The sequence below is a fragment of the Myotis daubentonii genome, chromosome 4, assembly GCF_963259705.1.
Source record: "Myotis daubentonii chromosome 4, mMyoDau2.1, whole genome shotgun sequence".
NCBI lineage: Eukaryota > Metazoa > Chordata > Mammalia > Chiroptera > Vespertilionidae > Myotis > Myotis daubentonii.
Window position 1 is genome coordinate 14,852,985 of NC_081843.1, and position 22,927 is coordinate 14,875,911.

At 50.3% G+C, this 22,927-nt stretch overlaps 1 protein-coding gene across 2 annotated transcripts in view; it reads left to right on the forward strand.

Annotated features, from left to right (window-relative positions):
• Window positions 1–2,564: 2,564 nt before the first annotated feature.
• The window catches only part of KCTD5 (potassium channel tetramerization domain containing 5), a 34,194-nt gene continuing 13,831 nt past the window's right edge, over window positions 2,565–22,927 (forward strand). The window contains exons 1-2 of one of the 2 annotated variants that reach the window (XM_059692806.1): window positions 2,565–2,864; window positions 21,369–21,477. In XM_059692806.1, the coding sequence (XP_059548789.1) occupies window positions 2,613–2,864; window positions 21,369–21,477 (361 nt within the window). In that variant the 5' untranslated portion in view covers window positions 2,565–2,612. The remainder of the gene's footprint in view (window positions 2,865–21,368; window positions 21,478–22,927) is intronic. The other variant, XM_059692807.1, reaches the window with a different exon arrangement.

A 22,927-nucleotide genomic window follows, 5' to 3' on the forward strand; every position in this document is an offset into this window, starting at 1 on the left:
CAGCTGTGGTGTGCCACTGAACAAGCCTTCATACCCCTGAACTTTCCCCGTAAGTCCTTTCTTCAATACGAGGAAACGCCAAACATTATGTACAGAGACCTATGTACAAAAGGCAAACCTTTTTAAGCTGTGTAATCCACCCTAGTCTAACCTTTAAATTTTGCTGTGATGAACTTCTATGTTGTTTGAGTAAACCTTTTGAAGACAGTGGTAGTCCTTGGGCAGGTATGAATCAAGTCATATTGCTGAATGACCATGAGTAGGGTTCATTTTGTGGGTGAAAAGCCTTTATCACCATCATAGGTTTGATTGGACGTTGGCAAAATTTAATTCCGCAGTATTTAGAGCTGCTGTACCTGTTCCTTGACACAAAATCAGACGAGGCAATAGTCTGTTAGTTGTCTTTCAGGTTGGTGGCAGTCACTCAGAACATGTGTGATATTCTCTACCTGGTCTGTAGCTGTAACTGTGATGTACAGGCAAAGCAAAAAACAAAAAACAAAAAAACCACTTATGAAAAGCAAACAATGCAATGATATTAGGATATAAACTTTCGTATTTTTATTCTTATATAAGGTTATTTGCTGGCTACTGTTGGTCTCTAATTCAGTTTGTGTTATTTAAAATTGAATATATAAGTTATTTGGATAGAATTCATGTTTGGGGCCAGGTTGTTGAATGTATTGATATACTGCATTGAATGTGAATAATTATTGTAAACTATATTTTACAACTTTTTCTCTGGCTTTATTATATAAATTTTCTATTTGGCCAATGATTTAATCATATAATTTGATGAGTCTGTTCCTCCTTTTAAAAAATATTTGTGCTTTAGATGTAGTTGCTGGATGATTTTGCACGTATCTATGGTAGTCTTATAATAAAAAAGCGTGGAAGTGGGAAGACATTAACCACAGAACTTACATGCGTCCTAGAGGTCTGGTGCATGAATTTGTGCACGGGTGGGGGGCCCTCGAAGTGGCCTGTGGAGATCAGGCCCCAGCTTGTGCCCCCAGGCTTGCAGCCCCACAGCCTCACCTGGCACCCTGCTTTGGCCTGGCACCACCCCCCCTGCCCCCTCACCTGCTTCACCATTCTGCCTGCGGGACCATTGATCGGGGCTGGGCCCCCTACCCCCCCCACCCCCCTGCCCCCCTGCTCCCCTGCCAGGCTCCCATAATGCCTCCACAGCTGCCAGCTACAGCACCAGGTCGCTGACGCCCGCCATGTTCTGCATTGCCCCCTTGTGGTCAGTGCACATCATAGAGAGCAGCTAAACTCCTGGTCTCCCAGTCAAACTCCAGCAGAGGGGACAATTTGCATATTAGGCTTTTATTATATAGGACTAGAGGCCCAGTGCATGAAAATTCATGCATTGGGGTGGGGGGGGGTCCCTTTGCCCGACCTGCCATCTCTCACAGTCCGGGAGCCCTCAGGGGATGTCCTACTGATGGCTTAGACCGGCTCCCCATAGTCTGGCCTCCCTCTGCGGGAGGTGACTAGGCTGGCTGATCAGGGGAAGGCGTTGCCCCATCACCCTGCTGCTGCTGCCACTGCTGGCCGCTGCAGCTGTGAGGCCTGAGCCCAGGACCTTGCAGCCACTGTGGCTTTGTCCAGATAGATGTACACCCTAATGAGCATATTACCCTTTTATTAGCATAACTCTTGGACACAGATAATAGTGTAGTGAAGGCCTGGGGAGGGGGCGGAAGCAGGGAGGAGGGTGTCAATGGGGGATAAAGGGGAAGGGCATCTGTAATACTTTTTTTGTTGTTGTTAATCCTCACTGGATATTTTTTTCATTGATTTTTTAAAATATATTTTTTATTGATTTCAGAGAGGAAGGGAGAGAAACATCAATGATGAGAGAGAATCATCAATCAGCTGCCTCCTGCATGCCCCCTACTGGGGGTCGAGCCCGCAACCTGAGCATGTGCCCCTGACGGCGGGAGTTGAACCCAGGACCCTTCAGTTCGCAGGCCAATGCTCTATCCACTGAGCCAAACCAGCAAAGGCTCCATTGATATTTTTTAAGAGAGAATGGACGGGAGGGGGAGAGACAGAGAGCCAAACATCAATGTGTCTCTCCACTGGGTTGCCTCCTGCACGCCCGCCCGAGGATCCCCAACCTAGGTATGTGCCCTTTGACGGGATTCCAAACCCCTGCCCTTCAGTCCGCAGGGCAATGCTTAACCACTGAAAAACCGGCCAGGGCGGTAATACTTTCAACAACAAAGATTAAAAAAAAAAAAGGGCATGTAGAGCGTAGACAATGGCGATGGCCGGTGTAATTATTTTTGGCTATGGTGGATCTTGGCCGTGACCTGTATTAAGACCGGATTCCGGCGGGGAGGCCAACGAGACAACCTGCAGCCCCGCGCCCGCCTTCACCTCTGCACTTCGACGCGAGCACCGCGGGCCACGCCACAACCTTCTCTGGCCAGAAGGGGGCACGATCCTCGGCTTTTCCGGACCGGAATTTTCGTCTCCCTCATGACGCCCGGGCGGGCGCTTTAGCAGGGCGGACCCGTGGGCGGGACAGAGCGCGGAGGAAGGTATTAAAGAACGGACGCTTCCGGTGAAGGGGAGCTGTGGCTGGGCTTGCTGGGATCATGGCGGAGAATCACTGCGAGCTTCTACAGCCGGCTCCGGGCGGCTTCGGGGCGGGGTTGGGGGGCGGCTTGTGCCGCCGCTGCAGCGTGGGGCTCGGCGCCCTGGCCCAGCGCCCCGGAAGCGTGTCCAAGTGGGTCCGGCTCAACGTCGGCGGCACGTATTTTCTCACCACCCGGCAGACGCTGTGCCGGGATCCGAAATCTTTCCTGTACCGTTTGTGCCAGGCCGACCCCGACCTGGACTCGGACAAGGTGAGGGCCGCGCAGGCCGGCCAGAAGGGGCCGGGTCGCCCTGGCCTGCGGCCCGCCGCACACCCCCTACCCCACGCAGAGGAGGCCCGTCCCGGGCTCCGATCCCCGCACTCCCCTGGTCACTAGCTCGATCGACTCCCCAAACTCCCTGCTCTCGGCCGGGAAGAGAGGGGATGGCGCCCTAGCACCTACTCTCGAGGATCCCCAGCCACTCCACCCTGCGCCTGTCTATCTAGCCCTCACTGATCTTCGGTGCCAGAGGTTCCCCGCATCCCGGACTTATAGTGGATCTACTTTCTTTTCCTCCCTAGACTCTGTGGCCCCTGGTGTGTCAGCACCTTCTCTTCTCCGTCCCAGTGCGCTTCCTGGGTTTGGAATCGGAGAACCCTGGCGTCCTTCGCTTTTCACATTCCAGACGTTTGACTTGATGCTGGCAAGGGGCAGGTGACGCGGTCACTCGTCTTCCCTTCCCAGTGACTTGCGTTTAGAGAATTGGTGCTTTATTGTGTCCAGCCACAACACGCACCCCGTTTAGCATTCTAAGACGGTGATGTCCGTAGAGTGCTATTTCAGAGGGAATGTTGTTCATCCTAAGGGCTGGGTTAGGGATTCATGGAAGGGCCAGGTGGGAAGTCTTTCTCAGACTGCCTTCGAACTATCCTAGTTCTCCCAGTGCCCTAGCAAAAGGATAGGAATTTCCAGGCTGGTTTGCAGCTTGTCTTTTGTATAATAAAATGTTCACACTGTTGTTCCAGATGGGAATAGAAAGTAAGTTATCTTGTTGATGACCTTTACGAGGCTGTGGTTAAGGCAGCGTATCTTGGAACTGTGCAAGCTGCATAGGATTGAAACTCAGAAAAGGCTGTTGGAAAACAGTTATTACCTGTATTCATCCTCGGGAATTCACGAGCCTTCCTCTTACTTTCCTGGGTCTTGCGGTCGGGCCTGTGCAGTAGCACTTGGCTTCCTTCCTTGCCAGCCCAGCACTTGCCAGGCATAAGGCTTCCGAAAAACTTCACATCCTTCACGTTTGAGAGGCATGCCAGAGACCATCCTCAGGGTGGCATGACCTATGATCAGGAAACCAGAACTCTTGAGTTACTGCAAAACCACCACTTGTGGATAAAATCGGAGTTTGAGATGCCAGTCCTCTGGTCCTCTCCCTCCCCACCTTCCAGCCCGCGCCCCCACTCCTCAGATACTTCCTTTGCTCATTTGAGCAAGTTCTCTGAGAGAACTGACCTCCCAGAAAATGACAGTCATCTGCAGGATAGAAATAGGCTTTCGTGAGCTATGATTTTCCTTTTATAGTGTGGGTGTATGTTTTACTGTTTTGTTTTTATTTTTAAACAGTGGGTCTTAGTGGTCATTCACCAGCATTTCAACTCCAGCGTTCCTGTTTCGTATATTGAGTCAGATTTTAAATTGCTCTTGTCCTTCGAGTTGTTTTGAGGCCACGGGTGTCTATTCAACACTGAAACAACCGATTCTGAGCCAGTTAACTATAGCTTGCACAGTTAGGTCCATTCGTCCCTTTGTTTCAAGACTACTTTAAAAATTCATGCTTTACTGTAATAGTTCTCTGGGGGAGGGTAATTAATCTATCAGAATATGTCTATGTTGTTGCTTTTCCAGTTATCATCCACTTAGCCATATTTGTTTGCTAAAATGTAAAACAAACTTATAACATGAAGGTAATGTAGCAGTTACAGTTTCTGTCTCATAAAATAAAATAGTTGATAGTAAAGGGTTAATTTTAGTCACAGATAATGTGAGTTTGTCAGAAAGAGTAATGCTAATTCACATTAGTCATAGTGGGATTTTTTATTTTGAGTGAGAAAATGTGTAAGATCCTTGGTCTCTTCAGTTTCTTTCTCCTTGGTTTTGATGAAAGAATGTCCCAGAGCCCTGGCCAGGCGTGGTTCAGTTGGTTGGAGTGTCATCCTGTACACGGAAAGGTCTCGGGTTTGATTCCTGGTCAGGGCACATACCAGTCGGGCTTGGTACAGGAGGCAACTGAGAGATGTTTCTCTCCCTCCCTCCCTCTCCCTTCCTCTCTCTAAAATAAGTAAAACTTATCCTCTGGTGAGGATTAACAAAAATTACCGCCCCCCCCCCCCCCCCAAAAAAAAGGAATATCCCAGAGAGTCACTAAACCCTGAGAGAGGAATCTGAGGATTGGGGAGGATGAGAGGGGATGTTTGGAGGAGTGGGACACTAGTAATTACAAAATGGAAGAGAAACAGGATGTTGATTCACAGGTAAAAAACTCAAGCCCTAACCTCCTAGTTAAGATTAATGAAAGCATAGCTGGCAGATAATCCTAGGGCTGAAGCTCAGCGTGGGCCTGGTGGAAGATTCCCTGTTGGGCAGTGGACTAGTGTTTATTGAGCACCTGGGCTTGCAGAAGGTGGTGCTTGGATAGGGGCTGGGTGGGGAGATCTAGGGGAGGAGTTCCAAGGGTTTGGAGGTCACTGGGAGAGTGCCTGTGGCCTGCTGTTAAAGGAAGAATGTCTGGTGGAGAGCTCAGTCAGTGAAGCCATGTGGGAGAGTTGGAGTTACAGGACATTTTCAGAGTGCTTTTATTTTTTTTTTAAATATATTTTAGGGATTTTTTACAGAGAGGAAGGGAGAGAGATAGAGAGTTAGAAACATCGATGAGAGAGAAACATCGATCAGCTGCCTCCTGCACATCTCCTACTGGGGATGTGCCCGCAACCCAGGTACATGCCCTTGACCGGAATCGAACCTGGGACCTTTCAGTCCGCAGGCTGATGATGCTCTATCCACTGAGCCAAACCGGTTTCGGCTCAAGAATGCTTTTTTAGGAGTGGGCAGGCGGGTTGCTAGGGGAGGTGGGGACCTAGGCTACGACTGGTCCCCCTTCCCCTAAGTCAGTGGTCGGCAAACTGCGGCTCGCGAGCCACACGCGGCTCTTTGGCCCCTTGAGTGTGACTCTTCCACAAAATACCGATTTCTGCGCTTGGGCCACAAAGTTTCAATCGCACTGTACGTGCGTGCCCGCACATGGTATTTTGTGGAAGAGCCACACTCAAGGGGGCAACGAGCCGCATGTGGCTCGCGAGCCGCAGTTTGCCGACCACTGCCCTAAGACTTCACATTCCCTCTCTCAGGACTGAGCTTGAGTGGGACCCAGTGCCCACCATCCCCTACCTTCTTGTCTCCAGTTCTGACTCTGGGCCCATGGCCACCATGGGTTCTCTTTATGGACAGTGTAAGTGTGAATTCTCTCCCTCCTGGGGCTTCCTCCATGGGGCTGTCTGTCCTGGGTCACTGTTCTCTTCCAGGTTCCCTTAGGGGCTGGCCAGGTGTAAGACTCCTTCCCGGAAGTGCTTCGTAAATACTTGCTGTGATTCACTTTGGCTGTGTCTCTGTATTCCAGATACCTGGCCCATAGGTATTAATGAACAGGTTAGACCTTGTTTAGAGCTGAATCAGCCGTTTCAGTGTGGAGATATCTTGGGAGTTTAAGGGCAACAGGAAATACGACTCCTTGATGGGTAAACCACTCAGATGAAGGAAGATTTGAGGGGCTTTGGTCTCTGCGGCTGAGCCCGTCGGGAGAAAGCTGTGGGTTGCCCATTTGCTTTGGTCCTGACAGGGCCGCTGTCCTGGCTTTGGGGTTGCAGATTCTGTGGCGGCAGATGGGTCTTTGAGGGGAGGGGCCGTCATGGTGCTTCTGACTTGCCCTTTTCAGTTCTTTGCTTGGGCTCACTCCAGGTGTACTTGGTGTTGGCAAGTCAGGATTGGAAAGATAGTGAAAGGAATTTTAAAGACGGGCTAAGTGATGGGGCTGTGGGTGGAAATATGATATTTTAAGCCACTTGGCAAGAGAAGTGGGGATTATTCTGAGTGGAAATGGTAGATTGTTTAGTGTAACTAGATCAGAGGGGAAGGGTGAACTGGCCGAATTCTTACGCGTGTCTCCCGTCCTGATGAGAGCTGTGCGCCGGCCTGTCTGAGGCCACGAGTGGGTGTCCTGAGACACTGGTGCGTGTCAGTTCACACTTCGCTGGAGTATGGGGCTCTGGGTCCGTTCTTAGCCCTGACCACGCCTCGAGGTCGGCTCAGGACCTGAGGGAATGGGCCCCCGTGTCCTGGGAGCGGCCCTCCTCCCCTAGTACAGCAGGTGCTTGCTCCCAGAGGAGTGGTCACCTCTTCACAAGGTGCCCAACCGGAAGGCTCCTCCGACCTGAGCCAGCCCTAGAGTCAGTGCTGGCAAGTCCTAAAAAGGAGTGAGAAGAGCTTGCTTCAGGGCACCGGCCCCCAGGCCATCGGCTGTCCCACCCTCAGTCATCTGGGGGTAGCGGGAGGAAGTGGTGTCGGCCGCACAGCAGTTCCTCTTTCTGCCCCTTGAACACGGATCCCTCAGTTCCTCTCCTCCAGCAGCAGTGACTGGTGTTAGTTTAAGCAGCAGTCAGAACACTGACTTTGCCAGTAGACTTGTAGGGGAACAGAGATGCCTACCTGTGGCCAGGTTGTCAGTGGCTGCTTTCACCTGTGAGCGGTGCGCCTGGCTCCTTTCCAGGGGCTCTCCAGGTCAGCAGTCACTGGGCCAGCAGTCCTCCAAGTCCTCTAAAGGAGCTGGTTGCTTGGCACCAGGGGGGGGTCTGTGTGGCCTGGGTGCCAGCAGGCCTCTGAGCACCAGTGCTCTCACCGGGTCTTAATTGCCATCTGTCCCCACACTACAGAGCACCCAGAACATTCCAGTCTAGAATTGGTGGGATGTGGGCATTGGGTGGGATGGAGCAACCCGGCTGGTACTCTGGCCCTGACCGACTCCGCCCACAACTTAATTGGCTGTGTGGCTCGGGGCAGGTTAATGAGCCTCTCTGTCATGGCGGCCTTGTGAGCATTAAGGAAGACGATGACTGGAGCACCTGCCCTGCCCAGTGCTTGGAGCTGGGTTACTGCAGTCCGTAGAGTCGGCTCTTAATAGTCTTTATCTTACTTCTGTTCTTTTAGAAAGAATGTTCCAAAATGCTTTCGTCTCCCCCTCATGATGTCTTTTGTTAATGTCTCTTACACAGCCTCACTGGCTTACCCAGCCTCGTGGTGCCAGCTCCCACCTCAGCCACACACCTGGTCTCCCCTGCTTCCTGGCTCCTCTTCCTGCTGTCCACTCGGAGCCCCTGGCTGGTTTTAGGACAGGTCCTGGAAGGCCAGTCCCTGCTGCCGGCACGGGAGCCTATGCCTGGGGGAGGGGCACCGGTTCCTGGGCAGTCACTGAGGTTTTTTGCAAGAAACTGGAGAACACCGCTCCCGAGTTCACCTGCCCTGGTGGCGTGTGTTGGGAGAGGCTCAAGGCATCTGGGCGGCATCTAAGTGGGGGTGCACCCACTGTCTCTCCCACACTTGTGTTCTGGTGGGCTCTGGTTTCCTCAGCATTGGGCCTCCAGGATCTTGGCCTGCTTTGCAAGTGAGTTCAGGTGTGCGGGGATGGTTCTGGAAGGATGAGCTGGGCCAGCCACTCATTGCCGATAGATAGGCTGAGGTATCTCAAAACAGATAAGGGGCGCTGAGTTCCAGGCAGTCCTAGTTATTTATTAAAGAAATCTTCAAGAATTTTTTTTTTTATATCTTCAAAAAAATTTTATTGTGAGAAGTACCATAAGCCACTTACAAGCCCAAAAGTATAAGAATTAAATAGAACACATAATTTTTATACAGTTTTCTATACAAAAGTTTAGGAGGGGGTTAGGGAGCAGAGGAGCCACAGGCCTGCCCGTCAGCCCCAGAGCGAAGGAAGGGTGGACTCTGCACTGGATCCGCCAGCAGGGCCGAGCGCAGGAAGAGAGCAGAGGCCACCTGGGAGCCAGCAGGGCGGTGGCCGTGGAGACAGCTGGTGGTGAGGGCTCAGGTGCCTCGAGAGAGCAGTGGGCCAGGTATGAACCCCTGGCTGGTGTCCTGTCTGCAGTGTCCTGCCTCCTACCTCCGAGTGGCTGGTGCCCAGGGGGACTGGAGACTCTGGCCCTGAGGAGGCCCATTCCCAGGCTGGCAGAGCCCCCACAGACTGTTTGCAGCCAGGGCCCCTGGGTTCTTATAACTGGTGCCTCAGCCCCAGGGGGGTCATGATTCCCACCTTTTCCGTCTCTAGTTGATTTTTTAAAATGTTTTTTTTATTGATTTCAGAGAGGAAGGAAGAGGGAGAGAGAGCTAGAAACATCAGTGATGAGAGAGAATCATTGATTGGCTGCCTCCTGCATGCCCCCTACTGGAGATTAAGCCCGAAACCCAGGCATGTGCCCTTAATCAGAATTGAATCTGGGACCCTTTGGTCCTCAGGCCAACCCTCTGTTCACTGAGCCAAACCAGCTAGGGCATGATTTTGTTTTTAAAATACATTTTTAATTGATTTCATGGAGGAGGGGAGGAGAGAGAGAGAAACATCAGTGATGAGAGAGAATCATTGATCGGTTGCCTCCTGCACACCCCCTACTAGGTATCGAGCCTACAACCTGGGCATGTGCCCTTGACTGGAATCAACCCGGGACCCTTCAGTCCGCAGGCCGACGCTCTGTCCACTGAGCCAAACCAGCTAGGGCTCTAGTGGATTTTCTAATGCCAGCAGTTATATGTTAAACACCCACACTCATGGTCACATGATATTTGCAGGGGATTTACATGCAGAAGCTCTGTACCTGAGATGTCTCTCGGGAGGGAAGTACCTGATAAAACTGGACAGATGGGTGTCTTCTTGCCTTGTGACGTAAATGTTCATAGCAGCTGTGACCTGGGCAGGTGGCAGGTCCACCATGGCTTTCTGCTCACGACTGTCCTCCCCCCTCGGGTGATGGTCTCTAAATGGGTCGGGTCCTGCTGAACTGAATGGGGCCCTGTGAACCATCTCCATATTCCTGGAGCTTGGTGGCACTCCCTCCGATAATCTGAGGCACAGTTGTTCCAGGAGCCTCCTCAGGAGGCTCACTGGTAGGGGTGTTTGCTTCTGGGGAGCCTCATTTGAGTCATGTGTGTCATCCTAAATTCAAAGCTACACTGAACAGTGTCTGCCTGCAGCTGGGGAGACAACCTGGGGGTCAGGGTCCTGATGTCTGAGGGTTTCGTTTCCAGGGTAGGTGTCCAGGGGCAGTACTGAGGGTCGGAATGACCTGGAGCCCTGACATATGCACCCTCGTCTCTACGTGGAGCCCTGTTTTTCCTTTATTCCCCGAGTGTGCCGGAGGGTTTCCGATCTCGCTGCACACAGGGCACTGTGGGGCCTCCTGTAGGGAAAACGAAGTCAGAACCAGCTGACACTCGTGCACGTGTGCGGCCCGTGGGCTGTGCGAGGCCCCATCCCTGCCGTGTGCACCGGGTGCCTGGGACAAGCGTCTGGTCTCTGGGCCTCCGTTTCCGCATTTGTCGTTGGTGAGGTCTGCCGCTTCTTCCTGGTCAAGGATGTGAGAAACTAGAAAACAAAGCAGAAGGGAGGGCATAGGTGAAGGTTTATGTGCAAATTCGAAATAGATAAAAACTGTGCTTCTGATTAGGTTGGTTGCAAATGTTTGTGCACAGAAAATCCTATGCTTTTGCATTTAGATTTCAGTGGGAGAAATTTGACAGAGAGAATATATCTTGCATTTAACTCAGGATACTCAGCCCTCTTACTTTCAGGTCTCCAGTGGCCATCCCTTTTCTGTTGCAACAAAGTAGTGGTCGTGTCCGTTTGTGGAAATCTGGAAGTGATCGAAAGGAGCCAAGTGCAACAGCTCTATAAAGGAGCTGGAGTGTGACATGTCAACAGAGATATTTTCTGTTGAGAATCTTGTGTGAGAGCCTGTCATTTTCTACATTTGTTCCTGGCCATTTTCAAGACCTGGTGTCGGAGTGGCAGCCCTTAGGGACAAGCAGCATCCAATTTATCCACGGTGCGTGGCTGGGCAGTGCATTCAATTCTGCATTTAAGGGCTGAGATTGACCGCTGGGCCTGCAGCATGGGCAGGGAGCACCTAGCTGTGTCTGTGGGTGGGCTGTTTGAGAGGCTGGGATGCCTTCCTGGTCCTCAGAACACTGCTGGGCAGCTGAGAGGAGTGGTGGCGCGGGGTTCCCAGTCAGGGTTGTCTTCACTGCCTCCCTCAGTTGAGGAACCCTAGGTCAGGGGTCTCCGGGGACAGCATGTGACTTGGGCTCTGCCCTGCCCTTGCCCTCCCTATTCTCTTGAGAAATGACAGCAGGCACCGTGTCTAGGGTTTGGCCAGGGCCTCATCTCTGTGTCCTGGCAGCCCCCGTGCTCAGGCCCCAGGGTCCCATGGCGCAGGCTCATGGATGTCGGCTTCAGACCTCCCCTGGAGACCAGCAGCGTGGCTGGATCACTTCTGGATTTCCACAAACACACCAGGAATTGGACACCACCACTACTTTGTTGCAGTGGAAAAGGGATGGCCACTGGAAACTAAGAGGGTTCGGTGTCCTGATCTAAATGCGGGATATAGTCTTTCTGTCAAATTTCTTCCATTGAAATCTAAATACAAAAGCATAGGATTTTCTGTGCACAAACATTTGCCATCAACACTCCCTTGGCCCCCCTGGGAGTGGGATTCAGGGATTCAGCCAACCTAGTACTAGTGATCAACCCACTCTCCCCAGTGTGTGAACCGGAGTGAGGAGTATGCTGGCTTCCATTAAATGTTCAAGAGTCAAAGTCCAGCATTTCTCTTTTTTATGCCTTTAGGGTAGATATATGGTTTTACAGCCGGCACTTCACAAGTAGGTCAAATGCTAACCCAGTGAGAAGTGGGGAAGGTCAGTAGAGGGAATTGATTTGAAGGGAATGCAGTGTTAATTCTGGCTCTTTTACAAAAAAAAAAAAAAAAAGAAAAAGAAAAAAAGAAACCCAGCCTGGCTACTCTATAAATGTAGCACACGCTTGTTATGTAAGTTGAAGAAAGGACGGAAAGAGGGAGGAAGAGGAGAGATCCAGGAGTCTTGGCCTTGGTCCAGTTCCTTGTTGTGTAAGTGTGAGTGCCCCAAGTGTACACCGTCAGGTTCTCCTTACGGGTCTGGTGCAGACTTGTGGAATGATGAAGTGATGTGAATGCAGCGTGCTGATAGCTGTGCCTCAGTCACAAGCCACATAGTATAGGTATCACTGAGATGGCCCTGTCTGTGCTTGTGCAAACATGAGCCTAAGACTTCTGAATTTGTGATATTTTCTCTTTTTGTGTTCTGTATTTTTCTTTATTTCCACATAAGCAATACAAGCACATGAGGTTCTGAGGGGCTGAGGCGCTGAGGCCTGGCACACGTGTCAGTCATGGTCTGGTCAGCCAGCCCAGCAGTGATGTCCGAGGGTGCCTGTTCACGGCCCACCCTTGCCAACGCTCCTGGACTCTGGAGCACGCTGCTCACGCTCAGGTGCTCAGAGAGGAGGCTTTTACAGAGTCCTGCTCCTGTGCTTCTAAATGAGAGTCAAGTCTGTCGTCATCTGGGCTGCAGCTGGGGATTAGGCCTGTGGAATTTCAGTGTCTTGGTGTAGGGGCCCTGGCATTTCTTGTAGAGTTTGAAATCTCCCTTCTGGTAAGCTCAGTGGTGAGAGCACAGTTCCCTTATGCTGCTGCCTATCCTGTCCTAACCCTGCCATCTTGGAGCTTTTTCTTTTCTCTTTTCTTTTCTTTTCTTTTCTTTTCTTTTCTTTTCTTTTCTTTTCTTTTCTTTCTTTGTTTTTAATTTTTTTTCGGACCTGTTTCTTAATGAAGCTCATCAAATCAAAATGAGTCCACAAGAAGAAATTAAACTAGAGAGTACTGACATGACAGGGGAGACTGCTTTTGAATTTCCTTACGTGCTGCTCATCAGTGGCAAAGCTGGACAGGCTGGCTTGTCGCTGGTGGAGGATGGTGTAGCCCAGGGGTGGGCAAACTTTTTGACTCGAGGGCCACAGTGGGTTCTTAAACTGGACTGGAGGGCCGGAACAAAAGCATGGATGGAGTGTGTGTGTGAACTAATATAAATTCAGAGTGAACATCATTACATAAAAGGGTACGGTCTTTTTTTTCAATAGTTTTATTCATTTCAAACGGGCCGGGCCGGAGTTTGCCCACGGCTGGTGTAGCCTGTCCTGAAGGCCGCTTGCTTTTCAATGTCTCAGGGTTTCCCGGTGAACCCGCAGTTCTGGGCCCAGGTGGGTGGGCCTCGAGGCAGGTCTGGGTCATGGGCTCTGTGGCTTTCCTTCTGGGGGGAGTGCTAGGGCCACGTTCCTGGGACTGTTAAATAGAAAAGATAGCTGTTGGGACCGGAAAGGAGGAAAGGGTAAAGAAAGGGGAGTTTTACTATCTCACCCACTAAACAAAGAAGTCAGCCACTGTAGGACTTGCCAAACAAGATGACCAGGTGTATGTACAAACATTCTGAGATCAGCCACAACAGTGTAGAAGGAGACTTTGAAACCTAGTCTTCTACCCAAGATAACTGGCAGGGGAACTTTGAAACCTATAGGGGGAAGGGTATAAAACCCCTTGGGCCCCTATCAGGGGATAGTTGAGTTGCCCACTTGTGCTTTAAGCTGAGTGCATTTTTAATAAACTTGCTTCCTTTACCTCCTTAATAAATTCGCTTGCTTTGCTTCAACACTGCTTTCTGTCACCTGTTTGAATTCCTTCTCAGGAGATTGACAAGAGCCTAGGAGGTGAGAGCTCTCCCCTGTAATTCAGGGTTGTCTAGTAGCAGGACCAGTATGAAGCAGGACCAGTATGAAGGAGCCACTGGGCTGGGTGTCCTACCCTCAGAGGCTGGTGATGTCTGAGCAGACCTGAAGCTCAGAGAGTCATACCATGTGGGAGAAACACAGTATAATGAGGGTTCCTTTAAAAATTTTTTTAAATCATTTTTAGAGCTAGAGAGGAAGGGACAGAGAGGAAAAAAAACCACACCAATTTGTTTCATTCATTCATTCATTCATTCTTATATGTGTCCTGACGGGATCACAGCTGCAGCCTTGGCCTATTAGGACGAGGCTCTAACCAACTGAGCGACCTGACAGGGCCTGGATGAGGGTTCCTTCTAAAGCCCACTCTGGTTGTGTGTGACCTTGTGGAGGTCAGCCCAGCAGCAGGTATATCTGGAGTGACTGGCAGGTTCTGGATGCCACAGAGAGCTGGCGTGTGTTCCGGGAGTGTGGAAGAGTGCCCAGCTCGGGGTAGTCACGGCTCTGTTGTGTGCCTGAATGCCTGGCCCCTGCGCACCTCTCTCTCTAGGAATGCTCTTTGCCTGAGCTTTGTAAATTAGTGTGTTTGATCCTATGTGTCAGGATGGCCTCTCTGAGGTTTTGGGGAAAACATTTTTGTATTAAAAATAGAACAGCCCAGCTGGCGTGGCTCAGTGGTTGAGCATGGATCTATGGACCAGGAGGTCATGGTTTGATTCCCCATCAGGGCATATGCCCGGGTTGTAGGCTCTATCCCCAGTATGGGGAGTGCAGGAGGCAGCCAATCAATGATTCTCTCTCATCATTGATGTTTTTATCTCTCTCCTTTTCCCTTCCTCTCTGAAATCAATAAAAATATATTTTAAAAAATAGAACAAATTGCCCTGGCTGGTGTTTCTCAGTGGTTGAACATTGGCCCACACACTGCAGGGTTGCGGATTCGATTCTTGGTCAAGGGCATGTACCTGGGTTGCAGGTTTGATCCCTGGCCCAGTTTGGGGTGAGTGTAGAAGGTGACTAATTGATGTGTCTCTCTCACATCAATGTCTCTCTTTTTCTTTTCTCTCGTTCTCTCTCTTTCCCTCTCCCTCTCCTTACTCCCCTCCCTTCTTCCCTTCCATTTTTTTCCTGAAAATCAATGGAAAAAAATATCCTTCGGTGAAGATTAACAACAACAAAAAAATAGAACAAGAATTCAGTTGTAAAATTCACATGGATTTTCTTTTTTAATCCTTACCTGAGGATCTGTAGGGTTTGTTTTTGGTTTTTTACTGATTTTAGAGAGGAAGGGAGAGAGGGAAAGAGAGAAACATTGATGTGAGAGACATACATTGATTGGTTGCCTCCTATACTCACCCTGACCAGGGATCAGACCTAAAACCTGGGTCTATGCCCTGATCAGGATCCATCCACCACCCTTCAGTGCACAAGCCAACGTCCTAAGCAGCTGAGCCTCACTGGTCAGGATTTTTAAAGGTGGCTACACAAGGCACTGCTTTAACTGACTTGGAGCTGTTGAGCCTCAGAAAGGGACATGTAGTCCCTCCCATTCCTGCCCTTTTCTGGATAAGCCTCACATTTCAAAGTCCAGCCCCAGTGCCAGCTCGCCCATGCCCAGTCTAGGCTCCCCATCCAGGTTCCGTCTGTGCACGGGCTACTGCACTTTCCCCTGACTCCCAGCCCCTTCTTTTCTATCCCATCTTTTCCCTCCAATTTTTTTGTTGTTGTTAATACTCACCTGAGGATATTTTTTCCATTGATTTCTACTGAGAGTGGGAGGGAAGAGGGTGGAGAGAGAGACAGAGAGAGACAGAGACAGAGAGAAATATCAATGTGAGAGAGACACACATAGATTGCCTGCTGCACACACTCTGACGCAGGCTGGGATTGGGCCTACAACCCTAGGTACATGTTCTTGACTGGGAATCGAACCTGGACCCTTCTGTCTGAGGGCTAACTCTCTTAACCACTGAACCAAACCAGCCAGGGCTCCCTCCAAGCTTTTGAAGCTTGGGTTACCTTTGTGTATCTTATGCTGCTCCACATACTGTTGGCACTCCATAAACGTCCCTTTCGCCGTGGCCAGTGTGACTCGGTTGGAGCACTGTCGCATAAATCTAAAGGTTGCGGGTTCGATTCCCAGTCAGGGCACATACCCAGGTTACGGGTTTGATCCCTGGTCAGGGTGTGAACCGATCAATGTTCTCTTTCTCCCTCTCCCTCCCTTCCAACCTCCCTCCTTCCCATCTTCTCTCTGAAAAATAAAACACAAACCAAAAATCCTTTCTTGTGCCATGTCCCAGCTCCAAGTGCCATGTCCCAGCTCCAAGGCTGTGGCTTGTGTGGCCTTGAGTCCAGGATCTAATCATACTGAGGCTGGCCCTGAGTCCTAAGCACCTTGTGACAAGGGAGGCTCCTTGGGGTGTCCTGAGGGAGGAGATGAGCCTTGTCCCCTCTGATCTTTCCTACATAACCTTCTACCAGCTGTCTGTGAGGTGGCAGTGAGCTGATGAATCACTTGTGAGCTTGGTGAGTGCCAATGCCATGGTTCAGCTCCTTTCATCCATGGGGGTGAGGGGGGAATGCCCCTCCATTCCATGTTCTGACAGCTCTGCCCCTTTCTTTTCAGACCTTGGCCCCTTTGTAGGAAATGCTGGTCCTTTTCACCAGCAGGAAGGCTGCTGAAGTAACATTTTCCCGCAAGTTGGTCTGTGGGCTCCTTTAGCCTTGCTAAGAGAATAGCAGAGGGCCAGAGGCCAGGAGACAGGGGCGGGTGGGACAGTGTGTGACCATGCCTTCTTAGATGGGGGCGGGGGGAGGGGATCAGAAGATGAATTTGGGAAATCTGTGTGGTTGGGGACAGGAAGTCCATGGGGGCGGCAGGGAGCAAGTGGTGGCTGGAGACTGGTCTGAGTCCAGGCCTGTAGGAGAAAAGGGCACAGAGGTGCCCTGGGCTGAGTGGGAAGTGCCTCCATGGCTGGAACCTTAATTGATCTGATCTAAATAGCAGCTTTATGAAGGTGGACTTTGGGAAGAAACCCTGGGAACTATGAAGGTTTACTACATAAATTCCAGAATTTAATGTTCATAAATGAAAAATAGGGTCCTAACATGGGGTCTTGCTTCGTGGTCCAGACACTGCCTGCCTCCTTGTGTCTCTGGCTGTGGGGCCTGTGAGTATGTCACATCTAAGAGGTTTAGGAGTTTCCACTGCTCCACCTCCCCGGCAGAGATGCCTGCTGCTGTTCTGGTGCTGCGGCCAGCCAGCTGCTCTTGTTCGCTGTGGCCCTCACCTGCTAAGGACCTCTTGTGAGTCCCAAGATCCACTTTGGACAGGGAGGCCACATTGACTCTCAGACTGGTTTACAGAGTCACAGTCTCAGGGTGGAGACCTCGGCCCCCTCTGCCCTCTTTGGGGCCGCTGGCCCAGGTCCAGGTTCTGCCTGGGGAGGGCAGGCTGGCTTGCAGGGGGGAGCAGAATTCTCAATAGGCTGAATGCACTTGTGTGGGGGCAGAAGCTGTTTGGTCCCTCATCCATCAGTAGCCCCACTGGAAGGCTGCCTGGATGGGGTCATACTCATCAACCCAAATCAGATATGCAGCCAACATGTCTTCGGTGTCCTGGCAGCATTGGATCCATTGCCTTGATGGATCCCAGTCCCTATCACATCCCCCTATGCCAGTGATGGCAAACCTTTTGAGCTCAGCGTGTCAGCATTTTGAAAAACCCTAACTTAACTCTGGTGCCATGTCACATATAGAAATTTTTTTATATTTGCAACCATAGTAAAACAAAGATTTATATTTTTGATATTTATTTTATATATTTAAATGCCATTTAACAAAGAAAAATCAACCAAAAAAATGAATTCGTGTGTCACCTCTGACACGTGTGTCATAGATTTGCCATCACTGCCCTATACTGAGGTAGCCCCCACATGCCTGTTACTCTGCAGCCTCTACAGGGTGCACTCTAGTGGTGTCATTGTATGGGGACTGCCCCTATCCTAGTATCTACCTCCCCTGGCTATGGCTGCAACAGCCAGAGAGGCTGTGGTTGGAACTGACTCTGAAGACTCCAGTGAGCAGCAAGGTGTCCCTGACTCTCAGAAAGGTTCCCATTTCTGAGGGTGGAACAGGGCTGGCCAAGGGGTAGGAGCAACCCCTCTGATGGTCTGTTTTTTGTTTTGTCTTAATATTTATTGATGAGATTATTACAGAAGTCCCTCTCCCCCCCTCCCCCCATTGCCTTTCTCCACCTGGTTCCCACCCCACTCCAGGCCTTCATCACCCTATTGTCTGTGTCCATAGGTAATGCATCTGTGCATCTAAGATCTTTGTTTAATCTCTTCCTGTGCCCCCGTCCCCCTTCCCTCTGAGAATTGTCAGTCTGTTCCATTTCCATACCTCTGATTCTATTTTATTCACCAGTTTATTCTGTTCATTAGATTTCTTATTTATTTTGATTTTTAGATTCAGTTGTTGATAGGTATGTATTTGTTGCCATTTTGTTGTTCATATTTTTGATCTTTTTATTTTTCTTCTTCCTCTTCTTTTTTTTTTTCTTCCTCTTCTTAAGAATACCCTTCAACATTTCATGTAATACTGGTTTGGTGGTGATGAACTCCTTTAGCTTCTTCTTGTCTGTGAAGCTCTTTATCTGACCTTCAGTTCTAAATGATAGCTTTGCTGGGTAGAGTAATCTTGGTTGTAGGTCCTTGCTATTCATCACTTTGAATATTTCTTGCCACTCCCTTCTGGCCTGCATAGTTTCTGTTGAGAAATCAGCTGACAGTCATATGGGCATTCCCTTGTAGGTAACTATCTGCTTTTCTCTTGCTGCTTTTAAGATTCTCTCTTTGTCTTGGCATTTTAATTCTTTTTTTTTTTTTAAATACATTTTATTGATTTCTTACAGAGAGGAAGGGAGAGGGATAGAGAGTCAGAAACATCGATGAGAGAGAAACATCGATCAGCTGCCTCCTGCACACTCCCTACTGGGGATGTGCCCGCAGCCAAGGTACATGCCCTTGACGGGAATCAAACCCGCAACCCTTGAGTCTGCAGGCCGACGCTCTATTCACTGAGCCAAACTGGCCAGGGCGGCATTTTAATTCTTATGTGTCTTGGTATGGTCCTCTTTGGGTTCCTCTTGTTTGGGGTTCTCTGTGCTTCCTGTACTTATAAGTCTATTTCTTTCACCAGGTAGGGGAAGTTTTCTGTCATTATTTCTTTAAATAGGTTTTCAATATCTTGCTCTCTCTCTCTCCTTCTGGCACCCCCATAATGCAAATGTTGGTACACTTGAAGTTGTCCCAGAGGCTCCTTACACTATCTTCATATTTTTGGGTTCTTTTTTCTTTTTGCTCTTCTGGTTGGGTGTTTTTTGCTTCCTCATATTTCAAATTGTTGATTTCATTCTCAGAATCATCAACTCTACTGTTTAATCCTTGCATATTATTATTTATTTCAGTCAGTGTATGCTTAATTTCTGACTGGTCCTTTTCCATTTTTTTGGAGGTTTCTAGAAGATTCTTGAGTAACCTTATAACTGTGGTTTTGAACTCTGTATTCAGTAGTTTGCTTTCTTTCATTTGTGACATGTTTCTTTGTCTCTGCATTTTGGCTGCTTCCCTGTGTTTGTTTCTATGTATTGGGTAGAGCTGCTATGTCTCCTTGAGTTGGTAGAGTGGCCTTGTGTAGTAGGTATTTTATGGGGCCCAGTGTCTCAGCCTCCCCAGTCACCTGAACTGGGAGCTCTAGGTGCACCCCTTTGTGGGCTGTGAGCACAGTCTTGTTGTAGTTGAGACTTGATTGCTGTTGGTGTCACTGGGAGGAATTGACCTCCAGGCCAATTGGCTGTGAGGACCAGCTGGGACTACAGTGGGAGAGCTGCTGTGCAAGAGACCCCCCTGTGGAGCAGGACGTGCTTCAGTGTGGCCTTGGTGTTCACTGAGACTGCCCCTTGAGTGTGTCACTTATGGATGTGTAGAGTTGTAATGTAGTGTGGTCTGACACTGACCACTGTGTGCACTGGCTCCAGGGAGGTGCAAAGTCAGCCACTGCCTGGGGCTACCCAACAGGAGCTACCGAGAGATCTACAGATTCCTCCTCTTTGTATTGGGTTTGGAAGTGCTCAAACAAGGCCCAGCTATGAAGCAAGGAAGGCTGGTGCTGGTGCTGGGTCTTAAGCCTTTTATTGATTTATTTGGGCTCCCTGACTCAGCTGCAGCTTGTTTTGAGAGACTAGCCTGAGCAAGGACAGGCCGTTCATATGCAAAAGCCACTGGAAACAACTTGAATGGGATTGTAAATTGGATGAGGCAGGGTCTTAGGGAATCACCAGGGCAGAGCAAACAGAAATGGCTGTCAGTCAGCCCTGCGACCGGGCTGGTCCCAGCATAGGAACAAGATCCCTGCGAGCACCTCCATCTGGGAGAAAGTCGCCCCCCCGAGTTCCTGCCCCAATGCCAGACATTCCAGTTCCTCCTCATATGTGCCTGTGTTCCCCAGAGCCTTGCCCTGGTGCTGGAGCTCAGAGGAAGCAGGACCTTGTAAGTTCAGTTCATGGTGCCAGCTTTTTAAGAGGAACAGCTGGGTCTCCAGCAGCCTCGGTGTCACTGAGCCCCAATCCACACTGGTTTTTACAGCCCGGAGTTCTTCTTTTCCCAGCTCTGGGACTCTGGGCTGGGGGTCTGGTGTGGGGCTGGGACCCCTTGCTCTTTGCAGAGACGATCTCCTTCCCTGATTAAAAAAGCGGCACACGTGGGTGCCAGCCCAGCCCGTTCCGCACCTCCTACCAGTCTCCGTGTGCTTTCTTTACTTCTCTAGTTGTAGGGCTTCCATTCAGCCAGCTTTCCTGCGGTTCAGGATGATGGTTGTTCTGTATGTTAGTTGTAATTTTGATGTGGCTGTGGGAGGTGGTGAGTACAGGCATTTACCTACGCCGCCATCTTCTGTTCTCCTGGTGGTCTGTTTTTAGACAGCTTGGACTCTGGGACCGCTACCCAATGGGTGAAGCTTCCTTGGTGACCAGCAGTCACTGTGAAGCTCTGGGAAAATGAGGTTCTGTTCCATGTGCCTTTGACCCAGGCCATTGCCCTGACACTCAGTCCTGCACACTCGCCCAAGGAGTAACCCCAAAATGAGAAGGGCAAGCACTGGCCGCAGAGGCCCATGTCTTGGTGTCCTTTAGAAGTGGACCCACCAGTGTCAGCCCTGCCTTTAAGAGCTTTCCACTAAGGAGAGTCTGTTAGTCACTCTTGTGGGACGGTTTCTAAAATGGAAAAGGATCAGCTTTTCTTTTTCTTTCTTTGATAATCCTCATGTCCGAGGATATTTTACCATTGATTTTTAGGGAGAGTGAAAGAGAAAAAGACAGAGAGAAACATTGATGTGAGAGAAACACATCGATTGGTTGCCTCCTGCAGGAGCCCCAACCAGGGCTGGGGTCAGGGAGGAGCCTGCAAACAAGGTACATGCCCTCGATCAGAATTGAATCCTGAACCCTTTGGTCCGCAGGCCGACGCTCTATCCACTGAGCCAAACCGGCGAGGGTGATCAGCTTTTCTTTAGAAATCTTTTGTCCTGTGAGGAAGGAGACTCAGTACATAATTGCCTTGCCTCACAGTAGCTAAAGGAAGGTTACCTAGTTACAAAACAATTTCAGCTTGGCTTAGACTTGAAATGGTGACAGATAGGAGTTGGAGGCTGCAGACGGCAGGAGGCATACAACACTACTTGGAGTTTCACTGAAGTGCCATGAACGATCTGGTTGTGGGTAGGCTGTGGGGCCACTGCTTTCTTGTCCAGGATTCACGTTGGTGCTTTGTTCTTTGCAGGATGAAACAGGTGCCTATTTAATTGACAGAGATCCCACCTATTTTGGGCCCGTGCTGAATTACCTGAGACATGGAAAGCTGGTCATTAACAAAGACCTTGCAGAGGAAGGTGAGTTGAGAGTGGGATCTGGTGAAGATGACAACTGGACTCCTCTGGGCCTGAACAGGCTCTGTGCCCCGGGGGCCAGGCTGGCATCTTGAGTGCCCTTGCCCCCTGCAGAAGTCCTAGGTGCCCAAGTCTCCTCACTCGCCCCCCCTTGCTTTCTCACAAATGTGTCCCATGAGGCAGCAGATGCTGGTCTCAGAGAGGTGAGAGGGCTGTTTAGCATGGCCTCTTCCCCTTTTCTCCTCCAAGAAGTGAAGGCTCATTAGAGCCAGGCTGGCCTGTCAGGACCGTTGTAGCAGAAGGGCCTGGGGACTGTGGTCCAGGCCCCTGCAACCCCACTCCCTGGCTGCAGGGTCCCCCTGACTGTGGGTAAAACTATGGGCTCCCTCCTCCAAGTACCTAGTTAGTGATGCATGAGGGTGGGGACTCCTCCCTTGGGAGACCACCCATTCTCAGAGATGCTTTGGCTTAACAGTCTGAGGGTGGTGTGTTAGGAATGTGCCCACCATGCGAGTCTCCCAGGCGTCCCTCTGTCTCAGTCACCCCGGGTCTGCTCTCCTTCCAGGGCACCACTGTATTATCACCTTTGAGTTCTGTCTGCATGTCCCAATGCCATACTACATTCCGACTCAGGTCACAAGGAGCAGGGATGCCAGGCGCAGCCCTGTGGGCACCGGGTCTAAGGCTGGTGTATGCATGCTCTGTGTGTGCTTGGCTCCATGCACCAGGGAGGTCTGGAGAGGCTCAGGGTGGGCTCTGGCTTCTCTGCTCTGCTTGTGTCCTGGATTGACTGTCAGCACTGAACTTTGTCCTCCCTCAGCTCTCATCACATCTTACTCCATGTCTTTTCTGGAGCGCTTTTTTCTTGCTCACACACTTGGATGGTTTAGGATACCCTTCCTTTGTGTTGTGTGGGCAGCTGTACAATTTGAAGCTAAACTTCACCTCCTCTTCTCAATGCAATTTGCTTAGAAAGGGGTATTTGATGTGACCAAGCACTGCCAGTTGGCCTCGCTCACCTGCTTTCCTACTGGACTGAGACACAGTGTTTTCAGGAGCAACACCCATGTGAACACCATTTCCTGTTGTTGCCCTTCCGAGTATAGTGCATGGCGTGTCCAGGTGGAAGAAAGATGTGCCCTTTAGGCCCAAGCACTTGTCCTAAAGCTTCTGGTGCTCATTTGTAATGCCCTTCAGTCCCCACCCATGGATCTGAAGAGAGGAGTTGACAGTTGCCTTAAGTCATCCTGAGAAGAAACAAACTAGATTTTGCCTCGCTTTGGGTGGCTACTGCCTGCCCCAACCTTCACCCTCTGTCGTCTCACCTGGGACCTTGTTAGGAGGCAGCCTGCGTGGGTCCGGCAGCTGGAGTCCACGGCTCTGAGCTCCTGGGGTTGCCAGTGGGAACTGTACCGTGAAGAGTGAGGTCTAGCCAGGTGACCAGGCTCACTCT